The sequence below is a fragment of the Diplotaxodon limnothrissa genome, linkage group LG15 (genome assembly GCF_057381915.1).
Source record: "Diplotaxodon limnothrissa isolate DT_005_m linkage group LG15, D_limnothrissa_male_GT1.1, whole genome shotgun sequence".
NCBI classification, from domain to species: Eukaryota; Metazoa; Chordata; class Actinopteri; order Cichliformes; family Cichlidae; genus Diplotaxodon; species Diplotaxodon limnothrissa.
This window is the reverse complement of record NC_140610.1, coordinates 34,759,834-34,781,250: the sequence shown is the minus strand read 5'-3', so window position 1 is coordinate 34,781,250 and position 21,417 is coordinate 34,759,834. Positions and strand designations below refer to the sequence as shown.

Genomic DNA, 21,417 nt, shown 5'->3' with positions numbered 1-21,417 from the left:
CAGTAACATGAAAAACCACCAGGGTAGTGGCAGGAAACTCTAAAGTTATTTTTCTATTTATAGGCGTTTACATTTATCTTCAATTTTGCTCACTTCTTTGTAGTTTGCGTCCAGGCAGTTAGACCTGTATTTTATTTTTTTAAGTGCTCATCAACGACAGTTTTCCACTTTCTGGATATCTTGCAGTGTTTTTCAGTTTATGCAGGCCGTGTACCAAAAGATTCAGGTGGAAATCTTTTGTACCAAATATAATCTTCATCTATAATACAGTACTGCGCTCTGCAGATATTAATTTCAACTGCTGTAATAAAGGAATGTATCAAATAGAGGACAAATAAAGTGCATCTCTTCTCAGTGCTTGTATGTCAACATTTGCAAAGGATTCCTTTTGTTGCAGTGAGGTGTAGAGCTCATCAAGTAATTATTGAGTATTCCACCAATTAATCAGATAAATCATTTTCTTATTAATGAACAATAATAAATATTCAAAAGGTGAAAATTTCCATTTTAGCTACGTCTGTCTACGTGCCCTAGTTAAATGTAACTTCAATGCAAAAATATATAAATACTCGAGTACATTCAGAGGTCAAATAAAATAAGCAATGAACACAAGCTAAACTAAGGCATAAAAATATAACCTGTCTCTGATGGGTTTCTGACAATAATGGGGGCAAAGAGTAGATACGTGCAGTGGTTGGGATTTGGCTATTCCCCTGCCGCTCCTCGTTTCAACTATTTCTACTGCAGATCCCACAGATCAGTCACCCGTCTGCTCACCAGCTTGAAACAAGGAATAACAGTTTGCCTTCTCTGCTCAGCACTTTTATACTTCCACATAACTACATCCAAGCATGTTCCTGGCATGCTTGGACACTTTATTTCACATGTTACATTTTCTCATTCGGTTTAAACCTAAATTATTTTTCTATGATTAATCTTTAGCTTAACAACTTACAACTATTTTTCACACAGGACCAGTAGGATTGGATATTTTTATTCCTCAACAAATAAGTCATCGTTTAAATTGCTATTTGTATTTACTTCAGTTCAATTCAATTTTTTTTTACAGCACCAAGTCACAACAACAGTCGTCTCAAGGTGCTTTATACTGTAAGGTACCCCCACGATAATACATACAGAGGAAAACCGAACAGTCATATGGCCCCCTATGAGCAAGCACTTTGGCGACAGTAGGAAGGAAAAACTCCCTTTTAACAGGAAGAAACCTCCAGCAGAACCAGGCTCAGGGAGGGGCGGGGCCATCTGGGGTGAGACAAGGAAGACAGGATAAAAGACATGCTGTGGAAGAGAGCCAGAGATTAATAACAGGTATGATTCAATGCAGAGAGGTCTATTAACACATAGTGAGTGAAGAAGAAACACCCTCCTCCACAATGGGTTTCATTTAATATGAGTGACTCAGTAGTAACGCAACATATTGTTAAAAATGTCAGTCAGTATTCAGCAGTATTATGTCTGTATTATTGTTTCTACTGAGTAAGTGCATTTCAGAAATGGTTTTCTAATTATTTTTAGGAAATTTGGGATGTGAAAAATAGAATTATGAACACCAACAAATGGACATCTTTTATATTTTATTATTTGAAATGAATCATCTGTCATGTACACCACTAGAGTACACTGAAAAAAATTACCTGTGGGATTAACATAAAAAAAATGTACATTGGTTGCACGCAATTAAGTTATGTTTTGTCAACCTTCGTTTTTTATGTTCCAATTGCATACAATTATTTATACATAAAAACCGTGTCCGATAAATAAAACTCAGTTAAGGTTGATCTCACTGTATGTACTGTACATTTTTTTTTCAAAGCAACCAACAAAAACATTTTGAACAATGACCTGTATTTTTCAAAACAGCATACAGCTGTAACAGCAGTCCAGATGATACATGACTCCTCTGAATGCATCTCTTGAAAAACCAAAATGTACCTCACAAACATCTGCTGGATCCTGAATTCAACATTCTAGGGCCTATGACAAATATAACACTGAATTTGAAATCTCTTTCACGCCTCACTAATACTTACACTGTGGAAAACAGGGCATTAGAATATAGTTATCCTTCTTTCAGCCTGCAAACAATCAGATCCTACAGAGAATCCTTCTTATTATATACAATGTGCACTTATTTTTGTAAATTTATTGAACTTCTTTCTTTGAAATAAGAGCAATATTGGGCAGACGATAGTTTACATCCATACAATATCCTCTTGCAAATATTAGAAGAAATACGTGATAACATAAAAATTACAATACCATCTCTTTACATCATCATATACAGCTACTATACTCTATGCACAGTCTTTGATGACCAGAACTCAACTCACATTGCTATGTGTTTAAATTACATTCTGGTCAGTCATTTCTCAGTACATACAATATGTAGCTAAATGAATTTGTGTTTATGAGCATGGAGACATTTCTCCATTCAGACCATAAAATGAATACCATGACTTACCTGGGTGATCCCAGCTATCCTGCTTACCAGATTGGGCAAAGCCTAGCACTATTCATTTGTATACAAGGGAAACCTGGGGGTTGCACCTGACTCACAAGTTTATCAGGCTAATGCACTTAACTCTGTCCCAGTTCTTAGGCTACTTTAACAGGAAACTCGTCTCCTTGCTCAGGGCTCAGGGTAGTGTAGATGACAGTGGGCTCCAAGACTCTAGGGCAAAGTGGAGGTGGTTCATATGGTGTTTGATTGTCTTTGTTTCTGAATTGCTTGTAGACTCGTGGGTCCTGGACCACATAGGTTGACGAGGAGGAGTAAAAAACCAGGCCCAAGATAATAATGAAGAATGACAACAGATAGAGACCCGAGAACTGAAACACAGAGACAGAGCTATCATGTGACGTTCAATATATGCATACATGCAATATTTTATTTTCAACCTATTCTAAAACTAATGTAAAGATGCACATTTCTTTTAGGATAATGCTGATTAATAACAGTTCATCGGGATTGGTTGTCCTGACTTGTCTTTTATTTAAATCTTATTTAAAGTCTCATAAAAATCTATTATATTTGTCTTTATTTGATAGTGCATGGTAGAAAATGTAGGGAATCAGTATTATCCAAGAAGGCAGTGTCAAAGTGAGATCTCTGCTGCTGGTATTAACACTATATTGCCAAAAGTATTCACTCACCAATCCAAATCACCAAATTCAAGTGTCCCACTTACGGTGCTTTCATGGCCACTGCTTCTACAAACATTTGTGAGAGAATGGGTCACTCTCAGGAACTCGGTGAATTCCAGTGTGGTGCCATGGTAGGATGCTACCTATGCGACAAGTCTAGTTCTGAAATCTCCTTGCTACTAAATATTCCAAAGTCAAGTGTAAGTGGTATTATAACAACTTGGAAGTGACTGGGGAAGACGGTAACTTATTCACAAATTGGTGGTGTCAGCAGATGCTGATGCATATAGTGAGCAGAGGTCACCAAATTCTGCACAGTCAATCACTACAGACCTCCAAACTTCATGTGATCTTCAGATTAGCTCAAGGACAGATTCCTGTGCAGCTGCATCCAGCCTTACACCACCAAACGCAATGCAAAACCTGCATGCAGTCGTGTAAAGCATGCTGGACAACTGGACTTCAGTGCAGGCAGTGAAAGGAAGGCTTGTTCTCTGGAGTGAAGGCATTTTCTCTGGAGTGACGAATCTCGCTTTTCTATCTGGCAATCGGATAGATGAATTTGGGTTGGTGGTTACCAGGAGAAAGATCTGACTGTACTGTGCCAAGGTTTGGTCGAGGGTGGTGGCATTCTCACTCGGTGTTGGTCCAGTGTTGGGAACAGCATCACTTCCTGTTCCTGTTACACAATGGTGTAGCTTATCTGTGTAGCCCATTTAAGTAAAAACTGTTGGAAAATGACTTATTTCCTAGTGTCCCAAAGCTTTATTCAAAGCACACTCTTTGTTGAATAACTGGCTAATTATATTTACAGTATTCATTCACCGTGTCTTTAGGGATTCATTACATTAGCTTAGCTTTTAGCCAACTTACTAGCAGTACAGTGTCTTCAACTGTCCCTCCTGCACCTTAGTCCAAGTAGTCCTACACAGAAACCCCTAGTACACCAACCATTCACATCTAAAATTTTTCCCCACTCTGTGGCACACCCGCCAAGGAACAAACTCTGGTTTGGGTCATTCTGTTTTGAGAAACGTGTCGTTACAAACACCATGTCTTCCAAAGGCCAGAGCAGGGACATTCAATGAACCCTGAAATTGCTGGCTAAAGATAAACAGATTTGGTAAAATTCTAATTCACATCAGCAGCAATTAAAACCTAGATACATCAATTGGAGGTCAGTAAAATTAATGTTGAACCAGTGTGTAACTTTACCAAAACAATGTCAGACGTAGATGTAGTTTTCTCTCGTCCCCTCCTCAGTCGAACCAGGAATGACATGTTTAGTCACATATTTTCCTTAAATTGCTGGCTGTCTGAGTGGTGTCCAAAAAATGATGTGAGCTTTATAGATAATTGGGAAACTTTCAGGGGAAAACCTGATCTTAGCATGGAAGACAGCATCCATCCCACTTTGGATGGAGCAGCTCTCATTTCTAGAAATGTATTAAAGCCCCCAAAAGATGACTATCCAGAGCTGGGACCAGGAAGCAGAGTTGCAGTGCTAAAAGCCTCTATGCAGCTTCTCTCCTCCCGTTATCTCCCCAAAAACCCATCCCCTTAGAGACTGTATCTGCTCCCAGTCCAACAAAAAACAAACCAAAACTCAGCAAAAGACAACTTAAACATAAACAAATCACAAAGAAAGACCAATTTAGTATCTATAACTGCACCAACGAGTAAAACTGTTAAATGTGGATCATTAAGCATTAGGTCTGTCTTTCTGAGCCCAGGCTAGAAAACAATTTAATAATTGATCAGCATATTGATGTACCCTGCGTTACAGAAAACTGGTCAAATGAATCAACACCCCTGAGTTATACTAGCTCAGAATCCTCAAAGCACAAGACGAGGAGGAGGAGCAGCAGCCGCAATATTCCACTCCTGCTTATTAATCAACCAAAGACCCAGACAGAGTTTTAATTCATTTAAAAGCCTGATGCTTAGCCTTCTTCACCCTAACTGGAAAACTCAAAAAACAGTTTTATTTGTTATCTATTGTCCACCCTAGCCCTTACTGATTTAGTTTTCAGTTCAGATAAAATAATTATATTGTGGGTGATTTTAACAACCATGTAGATGCTGAAAATAACAGCATAAACATTGCATTTAATCTGTTATTAGACTCAATTGGCTTCTCTCAAAATTTAAAAGAACCCACCACCACTTTAATCACACTCTAGATCTTGTTTTAATATATTGCATAGAAACTTTACGTTTAAAAGTGTTTCCAGAAAACCCTTTCTTGTCTGATCATTTCCTAATAACATTTAAATTTAGATTAATGGATTACACAGCAGTAGGGGAATATCAGAGTAGATGTCTTTTTGAAAGTCTGGTAAGTACGGAAAGAATTCCTCCACCGTTCTCTTCAATGTTATATACCAACACAGAGAGCAGCTAGCTAAATTCTACTCCCACAGTGGTCGATTATCTCGTTAATAATGTTACATCTTTGGTCAGTATGACCCTGGATACTCTGGCTCCTCTGAAAAAGATAACTTAGCTCTGTTGAGCTTTAACATTAACTAGTAATAACTAGTAGAATCTTCCCATTGAATTTTTTTTTTTGTGTTTTCCTTCCTCTGGGGAACTAAAAGTACCCACCAAAAAACACATGACATATCAATGGAAAGCATAGGATGTCCTCTCTTTAGTACATCAGTACTTAGTAAGGTACACTACAGGTCAAAAGGTTCAGAACACCCCAATTTTTCCAGTTATTTCTTACAATTCAAGTCGTTCAAGTCTAATGAATGGGTAAGTGGTGAACTGCCAGAGGTTAAAAAAGGTAAGGTTACCAAAAACTGAAAGATAATGTTTATTTCAGAATTATACAAAAATGCCTTTTTCAGGGAACACAAAATGGGTTAACAATTTAAAGCTGTTCTGCAGCAATAGAGGCTCATCAAGCCTTGAAAGCTGTTCATACTAATTCCTACAGCTGTTCCAACCTTTCACTCTGAACACTCTGACAGGAAGAGGTCTGACAGACCCAAAGCCACAACTGATAAACCACAACAGAAAAAAGAACAAGATGGTAAGCTTGAAAACATGGAATGGCCAGCACAGTCTCCAGACTTAAACCCCATCAAGGTGGACAAAAGAGTGAAAGCAAAGTAACCTACAAGTGCCACACATTTATGGGAACTTGTGCAACAGTCTTCCTTAGATAGTTTTTGTTAATTTATGTTGTAATTCATGTTAGGTCAGTCTGTCTTGTCTCTGCTAGCCAGCTAACTAGGCCTCTTAGTTAGCTAGTTTAGTGTTTTCTGTTTATTTATGTTGTAAATTTATGTTGCATGTAGCAGCTTGGTCCTGGAGGAACGTTGTTTCGATTCACTGTGTACTAACTGTATATGGTTGAAGTGACAATAAAGCCAACTTGACTTGAAAACTTGAAAAAAAAACAAAACAAAAAAAACAGATATGGGAAGAACTTTCTGACAAATATTTGATTGTATTGTAGAAAGAATGCCACAGGTGTGTTCAGCTGTTATATCTGCAAGGGTGGCTACTTTGACGAGTCAACAGTTTAGAATACTTATTTGTACTGTGCTTTCCTTTCAGAGTTCAATCAGACATTAAACTGGATAATTTTCAATAACAAACTGGACAAATTGACTGGCAGTGTAGCTCAAATAAGTCAAAAGATTTTGACCAAAATCAGACCTCATGTTATCTTAAATACCTTAGGTACCTCATAGTACCATATCACCCCAACAGCCCCAATCACTCTCACACTGGAAACTTACTTGTTGTTCCTAGGGTATTTAAACGTAGAATGGGAGGCAGAGCCTTCTTTCAGGCCCCTCTTCTATGAAACTACCTCCCAGCTTGGATTTGGAAGACAGACACTATCTCTAACTTAAGATTAGGCTAAAGACTTTCCTTTTTGACAAAGCTTATAGTTAGGGCTGGACCAGGTATCCCTGAATCCTCCCTTAGTGATTGCGCCATAGGCCCAGTATTTCTCCTTCTCTCAACCCTTGTCACTCACTATGTGTTTATACACCACTCTGCATTTAATTAAGCATTATTATTCATCTCTTTCTCCCTTCCACAGCATTTTTTTGTCCCGTCTTTCTCACCTCTATAAGTTGCAGCAGATGACCTTCCTAAGCTTGCTTCTGGTGGAAGTTTCTTTCTGGAGGTTAAAAGCTTTTCTTTCCACTGCCACCAAAGTGCTTGCTCATAGGAGGTCATCTGATTGTTGGGATTTTCTCTACATTATTGTAGGGTCTTTACTTTAAAATATTAAGCACCTCGAGGCAACTGCTGTTGTGATTTGGTGCTATATAAATAAGATTGAATTGAATTGAAATATGGTGTGGGGGTGTTTTTCAGGAAGTGAGCTTAGCCCCTTAGTTCCCAGGAACTCTTAATAGTTCAGCATACCAAGACATTTTAGACAATTTCATGCTCCACACTTTGTGTATTTGCGATCATTCTCTTGCTTATACATCCACCTTCATTTTATCATCATCATCCTGGTAGATGGCAGCAGCTTTTTATCATGATCGTCTCAGTACATGTTTTCTTCAATTACATGAAGCATACCAGTGCTCTATGCTGAAAAACAGCCCCACATCATGAGGTTCCCACCTCCAAACTTCGGTGTTGGGATGGCGTTTTTGAGGTCATATACAATGTCTTGACTTCTTTTCATGTGTGGATTGTATGGGTTGTTACCGACATCTAGTGATATTTCATGTCAATAGCACCATTAAAAATATATTTACTAAGAACATAGATGAAGCGTTCAATACTTATTTTACCCCCTATACTGTGCTAAAACAATCATCTGACAAATAAACTCTCTAAAGGCATTATTTAAGCATTTCAGCTCCCAGTTTTGGGATTACCCGTTTTCCCTTCTAGTGGACATGGTTAATGGCAACTAAGCTATTGATAGTTTCTTATATGCTACAACTAAGCTACAACGTAAATAAATGTGGCATAAAGACCGTCAGTTACGAGACTTCCGATAAAAATTTACTATAAAAATTATTTTTTTTTTTTTTCTAAGGTTGTAAGAAAACAGTTTCCAGAAAATCTGCTCAGTTTAAACTCTTAGGTGGCATTTTAAAATATGCTTTGACAAATTTTTACAACACATCTCAAGTTCTCAGCTTTGAAGATACATTTCTCATTATAGCATCACCGAATACAGTAAAGATAAACTCCGTTTTCCTTGTATTACTTCTGGAGCCTGTGTGAATGTCCTGCTGCCCATGTCACCAACCCACTCACCCTCCACCATCAGACCTGTGCCACCTGCCTGCCAGCATAGCTCTTGCCTTTTTGTGTTCACCTCATCCATTCTTAACTTTATATCACTTTTTATGAGCAAAAAAATATTTCTAAGTGCCACAAGTATCATTAGCATTTTCATAAGTCACAACAGTGTACATCATTTATACCACAATGCAGTTCAGTTATTTTAGTTTTAATCAACTAAATCAATTAGTCTAGTCAAACTAAATAGTGCTTTACTCTTATATATATATCTTTTAAACTGCACATCATCACATAAATGATTCCTGGCAGTTGATTACCTTGTAGTGAAAGAGAAAGAGGCCACAGAAGAGACTGTAAAGGTCAGCTGTGAGCAGAGACAGATTGACTGAGGTGGCACTAGTCCTCTTCATCACAACAGGCATGAAGCTGTAAAGGCCAAACATGAAGGCACTGAAACCAACATAAAGAAGACCTGTGAACACACAAAGAGGTATCGTTTTTAATAGGATTTACTTTTATTTCATTATAAAGTGCTCAAATACAGTAGAGAAACTCTATATAAGAACCAGTCTATGTACCATTTACCATAAAAGTGGTTATTGTGATCTTATGGATCATGCTATGAGTTATTGCTAACTCTTCATTCCCAACCTACACTGTAGAGATGCAGAAAAACACATTTGTGTACCAACATTTTTTACATACTGAGGCATAGTCACAAGCCCTTTTCTCCAGACAAACCAAGGCAAAAAACTTTTATGGGATTTCCTAACACATTTTGTGTCTTTTTGTAAGTGAACAGGGTACTTCTCCAATATTTTTCATTTTAGTTCAGTTGTATTTATATTGAACCAAATCACAACAACAGGTGCCTCAATGTGATCTATATTTAAATTCTAGCCTGATTCTACTAGAGGTTTCTTTCTATTACAAGGGAGTTTTTTCTTCACAGAGTCTCTAAGTGCTTGCTCATAGGGGGTTGTCTGATTCCAATACTATGTGGTCTTTATCTTAAAATGAAGTGCCTTAAGGGACTTTTGTAAATAGTCTCTATACACATATACAGTTGAATTGAACTAACTTGAATGTGATTCCTGCCACTTTGACCAAGATCCATGTGAGCAGATCTGAGAATGAGAGGTTTCAGGGTGTTTTGCCTCCTCTTTTATGGCTGATGTACCTACCATCAAAATGCCATCTTGTGTGACTGGCAGCAGCCACTAGAGAGGGCTACCTTATAATGCAAGCATGTAGCTTGAAAATTTCTTCTCAGAAGCCCATCCCTTGATAAAGCACACTGGTTCCATCTCTGACTCTGTCACTTACAGAAGGGAGCTGAAGAGCGTGCAAATCTTTGAAGTCTTATTTGTGAGAAAGCTTGAGAAAGTCTGATAAAGTTTGAGAAACAAATGCTTTGACTTTTTATCCTTGAGTGATGGTTTCCCATGTTTTCCTAAGTGATGAGCTGTCCATAAAAATAGTGAACAGAATCGGTGACAAAGGGCAGCCCTGGCGGAGCCCATCACCCACCAGGAACAAGTCCGACTTATTGCTGGCTATGCGGACCAAGCTCTTCGAAAGCGGTCGTATAAGGACTGAATGGCCCGTAGCAATGGGCCAGACACCCCATACTCCCGGAGCACTCCCCGCAGGACATCCCGAGGTACATGGTCGAATGCCTTCTCCAAGTCCACAAAACACATGTAGACTGGTTGGGCAAACTCCCATGCACCCTCGAGTATCCTCAAGAGGATAAAGAGCTGGTCCAGTGTTCCATGACCAGGACGAAAACTGCATTGTTCCACCTGTATCCGAGGGTCAACTAACACACACACACACAACTAACACACACACACAGTGTGTGTGTGTGTGTGTGTGTGTGTGTGTGTGTGTGTGTGTGTGTGTGTGTGTGTGTGTGTGTGTTCAGAGTCACCTATCTGCCAGTTCCAGGATACTCTTAGAAGCTCTTTGTGTTCCATGATAGCCCTGCAACAAAGCATACACAGAGATTTAATAGCACTGGCTTATTTTTACAGAACCAGAGTTCCTTTAGGGTCTTGGTGCACAGTGGACAAAGAATGTTTATTCTAGTTTAGTATGGCCAAAACCACTTTCAGTGGTCCCAAAAAAGTTGATTCTGTTCATCTGGACGTAACATAACAATTTGCATATTAATGATCAAGAAACTGACCTCATGGCCCATTGTTTGCCAGTGGTGCTAGTTTCAGTCATTATACAAATGTACTCATTATACAGTTGGAGAAACCTGCAGTCAGCAGAGACTGAAGAAGTCACTTGGATGAGTGACAAAACGTTTCTCCCACTGAAAACACTATGTTCAAATGAACAGAATGAACCTTTTGGGATTTCCTTACCTGGATGATTGAGCATGCATAAAGACACTTTCAGTGGTGTTTCGCTTTTTGTGTAAAGGTTCAAATTGCAGATAAATGGGGTGGTTGTAGCTCAGGAGGGAGAGCAGGTAATCTGCATACCAACTGGAAGGTTTGGTGGTTTGATTCCTGGCTGCTCTATTGTGCATGCCATATATACTTGGGAAGATGCTAACCCCAAGTTGCTCTCTCCAATGCATATACTGGAGTATGAATGTTAGATAGAAAGCACTTACTTAGAAAACACATTAAAAAAGTGCTTGTGTGAATGGGTGAATAAGTTAAGTTGTATAAACTGGCTTGAGTGCTCAGGTGGAGTAAAAGAAGTTCTATATAAGAACTAGTCCATGTGCCTCAAAGTTTTAGATTTCATTTCCTGGTGAAAATTTGTCTAAAATACCTGAGCCTACCTATAAGTTACATTCAGAAAGTGTTGTTCTTACATCCTCTCACCATTTGTACCTGTAATGTACCTGTGTTATCATTATGCATTAATACTTAATTTTTTAAAGGTAAAATGTATTCTCTTAAAGGCTAATAACAAATGCTGTAAAATACACATAGTTCAGTTAAAAGTACAATATGTCTAAAATTTGATTAAATTTAAATTTAAATTTAGAAATTAAAGAAAACTACATCAAAACTGTGCTAAATATACCTAGCTTGTTACTTATTAAATTTTGACCACTTGCATTTATGAAGCATGTTTCTCCTCCACACAAACTCACAGCTGAATGCCACTGAAGAAGGATCCAAATAGTCCCAACATGCCCAGGAATTCAACACGACTCAAGTTCTTTACAATAAACTCTTCGCATACATTGGATATTCCGTACAGCATAGCTCCTCCCAGAACTAGCAGATTCCCAAACAGCTTCTGCTCTCCTGGAAAGATTCAGGAAGAAAGAGAGGAGGAATCAACACTCACAAATGACCAAGAGACCCCAACAAACTCACAGCACCCACACATGCATGCACCCTTAGTGGGCCACAATAATGCATTCTTTATCATATCAAATTACCAGTGGATCTGTGCCTTGATGAGCTGCTTGCAATCAAATGTAAATTTGTTGAGTGTCATCTTTTAAGTATTTATGTGTACTTGACAGTGTGTACTTGGTACTTGCCAAAGCCTTGCTGTCCACCAAGAAGAATGTCAGCTCCTACAATGCAGCCAATGCCAAGCAAACATAGACCTGTCCCGACAAAATGGACAGTCTTGTATCTCACTAGGAGAAAGAACCAGGACAGCAGCAATACCACTGGGATGACAAAACAGTCTAAGAGCTGAGAGAAAGAATCGTGCACAGAGAAAAAAATAAACAGGTTGATGATTTCTTTTTCGTTCACACCGGAAGTGTTGTTTCATTCTAATCAGACTTATCTTTTTGTTACTGTTGACTAGTGGCTCCATTACTGTGTATTCTAAACAATGCAATAAGTGATTTCAGTAGAGTTCCTAGTGGTCTGTCAATGCAGATTAGATCCGCATCACTGTCAGAGGATACCAATTTAATGTTTAAGAGACCCAAAGATTAATAATCAAATAGAATAGAACAGAATAGCCCTTTATTGTCATTGTAGATGTACAATGAAATTGTGGGTGACCCACACAAACTGCAGGAATATAATATAAATAGTAAGACTGCAGGAATAATTATTCATCCATCCATCTTCTTCCGCTTATCCGGATCTGGGTCGTGGGAGCAGCAGCCTAAGCAGAGAAGTGTCCATTTGAGCAGGTGGGTGTAGCTGGTGTGGATCCCTGCCTCCTGTAACCACCTTGGGGCGGGCCTACCATTCTCTCAACTGGACAGCGCACCTAGAGTTAGATCTGGACAATCAATGGAGGCTATTTATGGCCAACTTCACTGTCACCTCACCGCCAGTTCGGCAACCCACCTAAGCTGGTAACAGGCTCAAAGGCCGTTAAAGTTTCCATTTATGACACCCCATACTCCTGAAGCACCTCCCACAGGACACTACCAGGGACATAGTCTAATGCCTTCCACAAGTCCACAAAGCAGCTTGTCCAGTGTTCCACGACCAGGATGAAAGCCGCATTGTTCCTCCTGTATCCAACTACGGACTCTCCTTCACATCTCCTTCACATCACCCATCATTGAATCATACTTTTATTATCTCTGGCTCTCTTCCGCAGCATATGATTTTTCTTGTCTTCTTTCCCTCTCCAGAACCAGTCTCGGCAGATGGCCGCCCCTCCCTGAGCCTGGTTCTGCTGGAGGTGTCTTCCTGTTAAAAGGGAGTTTTTCCCTCTCACTGTCGCCAAAGTGCTTGCTCATAGGAGGTCATATGATTGTTGGGTTTTTCCCTGTATGCATTATTGTAGGATCTACCTTACAATATAAAGCACCTTGAAGCAACTGTTGTTGTGATTTGGTGCTGTATAAATAAAATTGAATTCAACTGAAGTCGGCAGTGCTCCACTCGCACTATACACAGTGCAGGTAGAGCACCACTTTCCCCTCCTGAGTCGCGTAAACATATCGCAATATATATCGTGTATCATGAGAGGGCCAAAAAATATCTTGATATTAGATTTTCCTCTCATCACCCAGCCCTACTTTATTCTATACACTTTAAGCACTTTACATACCTTGCACCCTGTGCTAATTTAAATTCACTTATTACATTTCAAAGACATGCATGTCTTTGAAATTCAAAGACATGCATTTCTTTGAAATGTGGGAGGAAGCCAGAGTAACTAAATTCTGAACTGCAAATCCCACATATCCAACCAAGGACCTGCTTGCTCTGATGCAGCAACACCTAGCATGGCACCACCATGCCACACTGGCGAAGCAGAAGTCAAGGTATCCTGATTCTTCACTGATTTTCCATAATGGAACTCAAGGGCTTTTTTATTTAAAAAAAAAAAAAAAAAAAAAACCTCAAACAAGCTTTGTACCATAAACATCAACATTATTTTGTCAGACTTCACAAAAACTCTATGGGTACTATGAGGACAGCTGGCTTTGATGTAATGTCTGCAAACACGCACAGAAGCACTCACACATACCAACCTGTACACTGGACAGTGTAGTGTACTGGTAAGCCCTAAGGACCAAATAGTTGGCCTCAATGTCTATGACACCCAGAATCATGTATTTCCACCAGCGCTGCATTAGAATGGCCAGCAAGTTCCCTTCCCCTGGTGAGAAACATAGAAAGGGACAAAAGGAAAGAATCTCACAACAGTATTCCAAACATAGGGACAAGAATTCACTCCATTACAGCACATGTGCACACACACACTCACACACAAAATCGTGTTTTCATATCTTAGTGGGGACATCTAATGCTTTCCCTAGCATCTTACCCTAACCATCACAAATGAAGGATAACCCTAACTGCTTAGCCTAAACCTAACCATAAACGTATTGTAACCCTGATACTAAAACCACATTTTGAGTGTCAAAAAGACTTCAAACTCTTGGGGACAGGCATTTTGTCCCCATAAGGGCTACTGGTCCCCACAAGTTTAGTAATATTCAAATTTTTGGTCCCCACAAATATATGTAAACATTGTGTACACACACACACACACACACACACAAAGTTACAAATGTCCTATTTAGTCAGTCAGCCAAAAATATTATTTTCTGTTTATATTTCGTGAAAATTGTGCAAGTAGTTTATACCATAAGATCAAATATGAAAGTCATTTCCACAACTTTGTCATTATCAAATAAAGTTAGGATCTTGCAACACAGAAGTTTGCAACAAGTGACAGTGAGTCTTTCACATCAATGTGAAAGATCAACAGGACCCTAAGAGTCTTCATCAGGGACTCAATGGGGACGTGGCAGACAACACTAGAGGCCAACTTCAAAGTCATAGCACAAGTCGCCATCAAGTGCAGGATGTACCAAGAAGATGCTCTGTCCCCACTGCTGTTCTGCATAGGCCTGAACCCCCTCAGTGAGTTCATTAACAACACTGGCTATGGATACCGACTATGGAATGGAGCAGTTGTCAGTCACCTCCTCTACATGGATGACATTAAGCTGTATGCCAAGAGTGAACAAGACATCGATTCACTGATCCACACCACCAGGATATACAGCAATGACATCGGAATGTAGTTCAGACTGGAGAAGTGTAGTCAGATGATAACAAAAAGAGGGGAAGGTAGTCAGAAGCTCTGAGCACAAGATCCATAGAGGCTGGGGTCTATCACACCAGGCAAGACCCGAGGCGCAGACTGTGTAAAGATGTCCCCGAGACAATCCAGCACATAACAGCAGGGTGCAAGATGCTAGCAGACAGGGCATACATGGAACACCATAACCAAGTGGCCGGCATAGTATACAGAAACATCTGTGCCGAATATGGCCTGGAAGTTCAAAATGGCAAACTCCCCCAAGGGTGGTGGAGAATGACCGAGGGGCTTCCAGATACAGACGGACAAAATGGTGGTGGCTAACCAACCCGACATAGTGTTGGACAAGCAGAAGAAGACGGCCTTAGTGATAGATGTAGCAATACAGAAGGAAGGCATGAAGGAACATGAGAAGCTTGAGAAGTAACAAGGGCTCAGCGAAGAGCTCAAGAAGATGTGGAGGGTGAAGGTAACAGTGATCCCAGTGGTAATCGAAGCGCTCGGTGAAGTGACTCCCAAGCTAAATGAGTGGCTCTCATCAAAATAACTAATGTCCACTCTTATTGGAGTGGACTCTGACCACTAACCTCTAACTCAGCATCCTCATCCTCCTGGACCTTTCTCTAGCCTTCAACACCGGTTTCTCATCTAACTAACCGGTGCTTTACTCTCTTGCTTTCAGTCCTATCTCTCCAACACACAATAGTTTGTGAACAGTAAATGGACATAAAGCACTTTTCTACTCTATATACAGTTGGAGAAACCTGCAGTCAGCAAATATGAAAGTGCATATTTGCTGACTGCACAGACAGTTAGTTAGAAAGCACTTTATACAAGTGCTTTCTAACTAACATTGGCACACATTCATACTCCAGTGGATGCATCGGAGTGCAACTTGGGGTTAGTATCTTGCCCAAGGATATTTAGGATTCAGACTGGAGGGTTTGAACAACCAATTAGCAGATGACCTGCTCTACCGCCTGAGCTACAGCCACTCAGTCTGTTACACGTCTACTCCAGTTAACCAAGATGTGCCTCAAGGTTCTGTGCTTGGATCCCTGCTCTTCATTTTGGTATTTATTTGCGAATCTAGTTTCATTTCAGCTTATCTGGTTAAATTCTGTCATGCCTAGGTTACAGTGTAAGTTCATGGCTTATCACGTTCCCCTTATGTCCCACCCCTGTGTTTAAGTCTCCCATATTGGTTAGTGTGTCTGTCTGTCATGTCTCATGTCTGCGTGGTTCATGTTGTCAAGCTCATGTCACGTCTGCGTCCTATTTATAGTTCCTGTTGTATTTTGAAGGGGTCTTGTGTTCCATGGTGTCATTAGGTTCATTCTAGTCAGCTGTTTCCTCATGTGTCTCCACTTCCATTGATCTCCTCGTTTGTGTATTTAAGCCCTCTGTCTTCTTGACTTCAGTGTCTTGTGTCTGTGCTACCCACATCATCTCACAGTTTTCATAGTTATCTTGTTAAAAATCATAGTGAGAATCATAGTTTAAAGTCATAGTTAAAATTTGCCCAGTGTAAATTTCGGTTTTCTCTCATTTTGCCTTGTCTTATGTTTGTGAGTTTCAGCCCCAAAATAAAGGCTTGCTTTTTGTTCAAGTTTAGTTTTGGTTCCTCATCTGTGTCTCCACCTGGGTCCTCCTCACACACTCCACACAGTCTGTCTCCGCAGGCTGTGACAATATTAACATAAAAACAAAACATAAAACAGGCCTGATGGTACTCAAACTGAACATGAATTAAAAGTCAACACAAAAAAGACTGTATAGACCCTGGTATTCATTGACATAGACAGTTGCCTCATCTTCATTATTATCATTCTTATTATAATTAGATAGCTAGATAGAATATTGATATTGATTTATGCACTCACACATCTTAGCTTGTGGCTTTACCTTGCTTGACTGCCAACGTGGTAGTGTACACCAGAAACAGCAGGATGTAGTTGAGGAAGCTCTGAAACACTGGAGTGTTAGCGTGAAAGTCATTCGCCAGGTATTTGCTTGTCAGACCTAAAGCGCAAATTAACAAGGACAGGACCTGACCCAGGGCCAAGGTCACCAGCAGGTCCCTGTGGAGGACAGCACACACGGACAAAAAGTCAGTTTTATGACTGAGCATGAATGGCAAGGATTATTATAATCATAAGGCAATAATATACTCTAACGTTCTCTGCTTGTTACATCATTCTCTGTCATAAGAGATGACTTATAAAATTAAATACCTGAAATCATACTTACTAATGCAATAACCGTTTTTGGCCACCAGGAGTACTTGAATGTACCAAGAAGCACACAGTGACCCACAATATTTTGTCAAAAGTATACGCTTGTCCGCCTTCACAAGTATGTGAACTTTTTTTAAAAAGAAAACCTGTCCTGCAGTCAGTATTGTGATCTGAGTGCACGGTGGTGCCGAACACATTTTGCCTTTGCAACAACAGCTATACAGAATCTCTATAGGCTCCTCTTGTTCATGTGAATCTTTTATCTGTTTATTTGTTTGTTTGTTTTTGTTTTATTTCAGACATTACATTATATGTGGAATAGTACAATGATGTCTAAGGCAAGACAGGCAAGACACCAAAACAATAAAAAAAAATACAACAGGTGGGGAGGTAGAAACAAATAGACAAAAACAGACAAAATAGTTTGTTTGAAACAAACAAGAATTCCTTTCACTGGAGCTTGTAAAAACAACCCCAGACCATAATACCCAGTTTACACCAACCACTGCATCCAATGCTTTATATTGTACTTAGTGATGTAATGCTTAAATGTAGCTGCTCGGCCATGGAAACCAAAAATGATCATCACTTGATATCTTACTGTTTGTGTCTGATAAGGTTGTCCACTGTTGGAATGACAGAGAATGAATCAAAACAGTACAAGGAAGGCAGCTAAAAATTAGAAGTAGAATAGAATAGAATTAGAATTGAACTTACCATAAAGCTATGTAAAACTGAAATGGTCCTCCTCCACCAAGACAGAAATAACTATTTGTGCAATAATTACCAAGAGGATGTTGATTAAACTTGGTGGAGATGTGGGACATGAGAAAAGGAAGAACCTATTGAACCCATTCGATTACTTTCCGCATCTTGCAAAAGAAGGATCAACTTAAGCCTTTCTGTAGGTTACTACAAGTGACTCTTTCACTTTGTCACGTTGTTTTCACAGCTGAAACGTTGATGTGTTGCACATATAAATTCGAGCTAGTTTAAGCTAATAGACGACACCAATATAGGAGAAATATGCTTTCTCTTTCTAGTCCCTGTCAGTACTCTCGCTGCAGCATTTTGGATTAACTGAAGGCTTTCCAGGGAGTTTTTTAGGACATTCTAATAATAACGAATTACAGTAATCATGCCTAAAAATAATAAATCCATCTACTAGTTTTTCAGCGTCACTGTGAACAGGGATATTTATAATTTTGGAGATGTTTCGAAAATGGAAGCGAGCAGTCCTACATATTGGTATTGGTAGGCATGTAGTAGGCAAATACAAAGGGAGTTTGAAGGATGCAGTGAGTGAGGCCAATGAGTAGAGGTGACGGAGGCTTTAGCAGACACGGGGACTGGACAGCAGCAATTTAGCGGAAAGATAAACGCAGCACGGCAGCAGACACCGACCCAACACAACTTGTCTAGCCCTGGACACCAACATAAAACGAAATGTATTATAAATGTATTAACGCTCCTTCTCGAATGCTTTACCCTCCACACACACAGCTCTTTGCACGATGCTACGATGACATCTGTTGCTCAGTATGCAGCAGAATCTGACGGGTGTGATGGAGAGCCTGTGTTTGGAGCGCAGAGTGAATGTAAATTGTTCAGCGCCATCACGATCATCTTACCTCGTCAAGACCTTTCTGATCCGCTGGTAAAGGCTTGCGGTGCCCGTATCTCTGGGAACACCCTGTACTGTCGACACAAAAGAAATCATTCTTTTACCGAGCGTGCGGATATCAGCGCATTGTGCTCGGAGGAGTACCGGAGGAGAAGGAGGGGCGTCGGCAGAGAAGCTGCGGAGCTACTGGTCTCCGTCCCGCGGGCAGCAGTGCACAGGTTGCAATGCACTTCGCAGGTGATACAAAAGCAACGACGCTGTTTCTACTTCTGAATTTAGAAGTAGAAAATTAGAGATCATCCAGGAGCTGACCTCTAACTGCATAAATCTTTTAAGATTTATTAAAAAGTTATTGGTGTGTGTCATCCGTCTTTGTGGACAGACAGAGCTCTTTATCTGCATAGTAATGAAAATATGCCTTCTAATAAGGGAAGCGTGTATAATGTAAACTGAATTGGTCCTGACATGGGACCCTGTGGAATTCCATAATGTGTGAAGAGGACTCTCCATCTCCGTGATCATATTAGATCTATTAAATGATTCAAACAAGTATAGCCCGGTACCTTTTAATGCCTACAGCTGGCGCTAATCGCTGTAATAAAATGTGATCAACTTTCGATCACTGCACAGAGGTCTAGCATGACAGGCAGAGATGAGTCCACAAGATCATTTGTAACCTTCACTAAAGCTGTTTCTATATTGAATGTAACCCTAGAGAGTTACTAAGGGTTTCAGTGTATTATGAGCAGAGATGGGACAGTAATGCATAATCTGATTACTTTTTTAAAGTAATGGGATTACTTTCTTGGAGACGTAACAGTAACGAATTACTTACTTATTGTAACAACCCTTTTGGGTTATAGCACCACTAGGGGGGGTTGCCCTACTATTGTAGTAGCTATGGGAGTCTCCTAGGGGGTGTGTGAGTTGTTAGCGGCAGCCATTACATGCTGCTCGTGTTCTGTTCTCAGGATAGACCTCACCGTTGTAACGGCCTGGCACCGGCGACTACCGATCCCCGCACATGTATGTACGGACAGTGTAGAGCCGTGGAGACCTGGCTTGTATGGTCTTATGTTGCTGACAAGGAATAAAGGTCTGTTGTTTAATTTAACTGACTGGCTCCGTGTTATCCGGCTAACCTCCACACCACATGCCCGCTGGACCGGCTAGCCGCTCCTTCCTCGCCAGACTGCTGTTACATTATGAGTGAGGTTAGAATATTGCATTCATTATCAAGTTTTACTAAGTAAAATTACTGTGATGAGAAATAATAAAATAGCAGGTGTGATCTCCAGATGGTATGTGAAGCATTCATTGATAACATAGGCCAAGTCTAGGGTTGCCAACTCCCTGAAAAATAAATAAGGGACACCTCGTGGCCAGGGCCGGGCGACCCAGTTGTCTTCACCCTTCCCAGTGTGGTGAATTTTCTAGCTCTTTTTTTGTGTGTGAAATTATTTTTTTAACCATTTGACTTGAATTTGATTTAAGTAGATGTGTATTCTTTGTGATATGAACACATGTGAAACAAATGATCATTTAGCCATTTATTTTTAGCTCAAAATGACAACATTAACACAGTAAAACAGGTCTCTTTCTTAAACAGAAGCCTGTCATGCTTAACTTTTGAGAATATAAGTAAATCTTTCTTTAAAAGAACTCTGTCCTGCTTAACTTAAAATAATAGAAAACAATAGAAAGAAAAATATTCTTGTAACAGTGCACATTTAGTGCATTTAGTACAATTGGCTTCAGTTGAGGTATTATTTCAGCTTTTCTAATGCTAATCAGCTGCTCCTGTTTGTAAACCCGCTTGTTCCCATGATTACGCATCATAACTCATCATCATTATTCATCTATGTATTACTTTTATGTATTAGTCATCAATTTGTTGTAATCATCTATCCTTGCAGTTGTTTATTACACAAAATAAGTTATATTATCACACTTCTGGCCACATAGCGCTGATATTCATTGCACATGCCCATATTAACTTTTTCCAGCCAGGTGTTTTCCTTTTCCCATTCTTCCCTTTCTCTGAGGGGAACAAACATTGCTGCTCTAATGCTGGGCTCACACTGTGCGGTTTTAGGCCCATTTTGAGACGATTTTTGAGTGATCGGACCGATTTTGGCCTTCATCGTGCGTCGTGTAGTATACGTGGGGTAACGAGAAGTGATTAACACCTCACGACCAGCTCCCGATCATCAATCGCTCGTGAGGGTGTCACCACAGGGGCTCACACTGCTCACGCGCAAACACGTAAACGTTGGTGAAAAAGACGGAGCAGCACGGCAGTGCAGCGTGTGATCTGGACACAAGCGACGGAGGCACAACTTGGAGAACTTTGGAAAGCTCATCCGAGCCTTTTCGATGTGGCATCACAAAATGATCACGACCACAACAACCGTGAAAATAGTTGGATCGACACTGCTGCTCAGTCACAGCTGCCTGATCAATGTTTTTCATTAGCAATTTAGCAAAGTTGATGGTGGTGGTGTGTCTGTGTGAGTGAAAGACAGAGAGAGAGAGGGAGAGCGACAGATTTTCTGTTATAACCTTCGTGTTATGGAGGCACAGTGTGCGCACTCAGGTCGCATCGGAGCATCGGGCCGTATAGTGTGAGACCTG

At 40.1% G+C, this 21,417-nt stretch overlaps 1 protein-coding gene and 1 pseudogene across 1 annotated transcript; one reads left to right on the top strand and one right to left on the bottom strand.

Annotated features, from left to right (window-relative positions):
• Positions 1-2,616: 2,616 nt before the first annotated feature.
• Positions 2,617-18,879, bottom strand: slc35f1 (solute carrier family 35 member F1). The gene is made up of 8 exons (XM_085372567.1): positions 18,791-18,879; positions 16,828-17,003; positions 13,844-13,971; positions 11,927-12,086; positions 11,528-11,684; positions 10,340-10,392; positions 8,724-8,878; positions 2,617-2,850 (listed from the first exon to the last, which is right to left on the bottom strand). Exons 1-8 carry the CDS (start codon positions 18,877-18,879, stop codon positions 2,617-2,619), a joined length of 1,152 nt encoding a protein of 383 aa, XP_085228693.1.
• LOC146617842 (uncharacterized) lies at positions 3,252-4,729 on the top strand (annotated as a pseudogene).
• Positions 18,880-21,417: the final 2,538 nt, after the last annotated feature.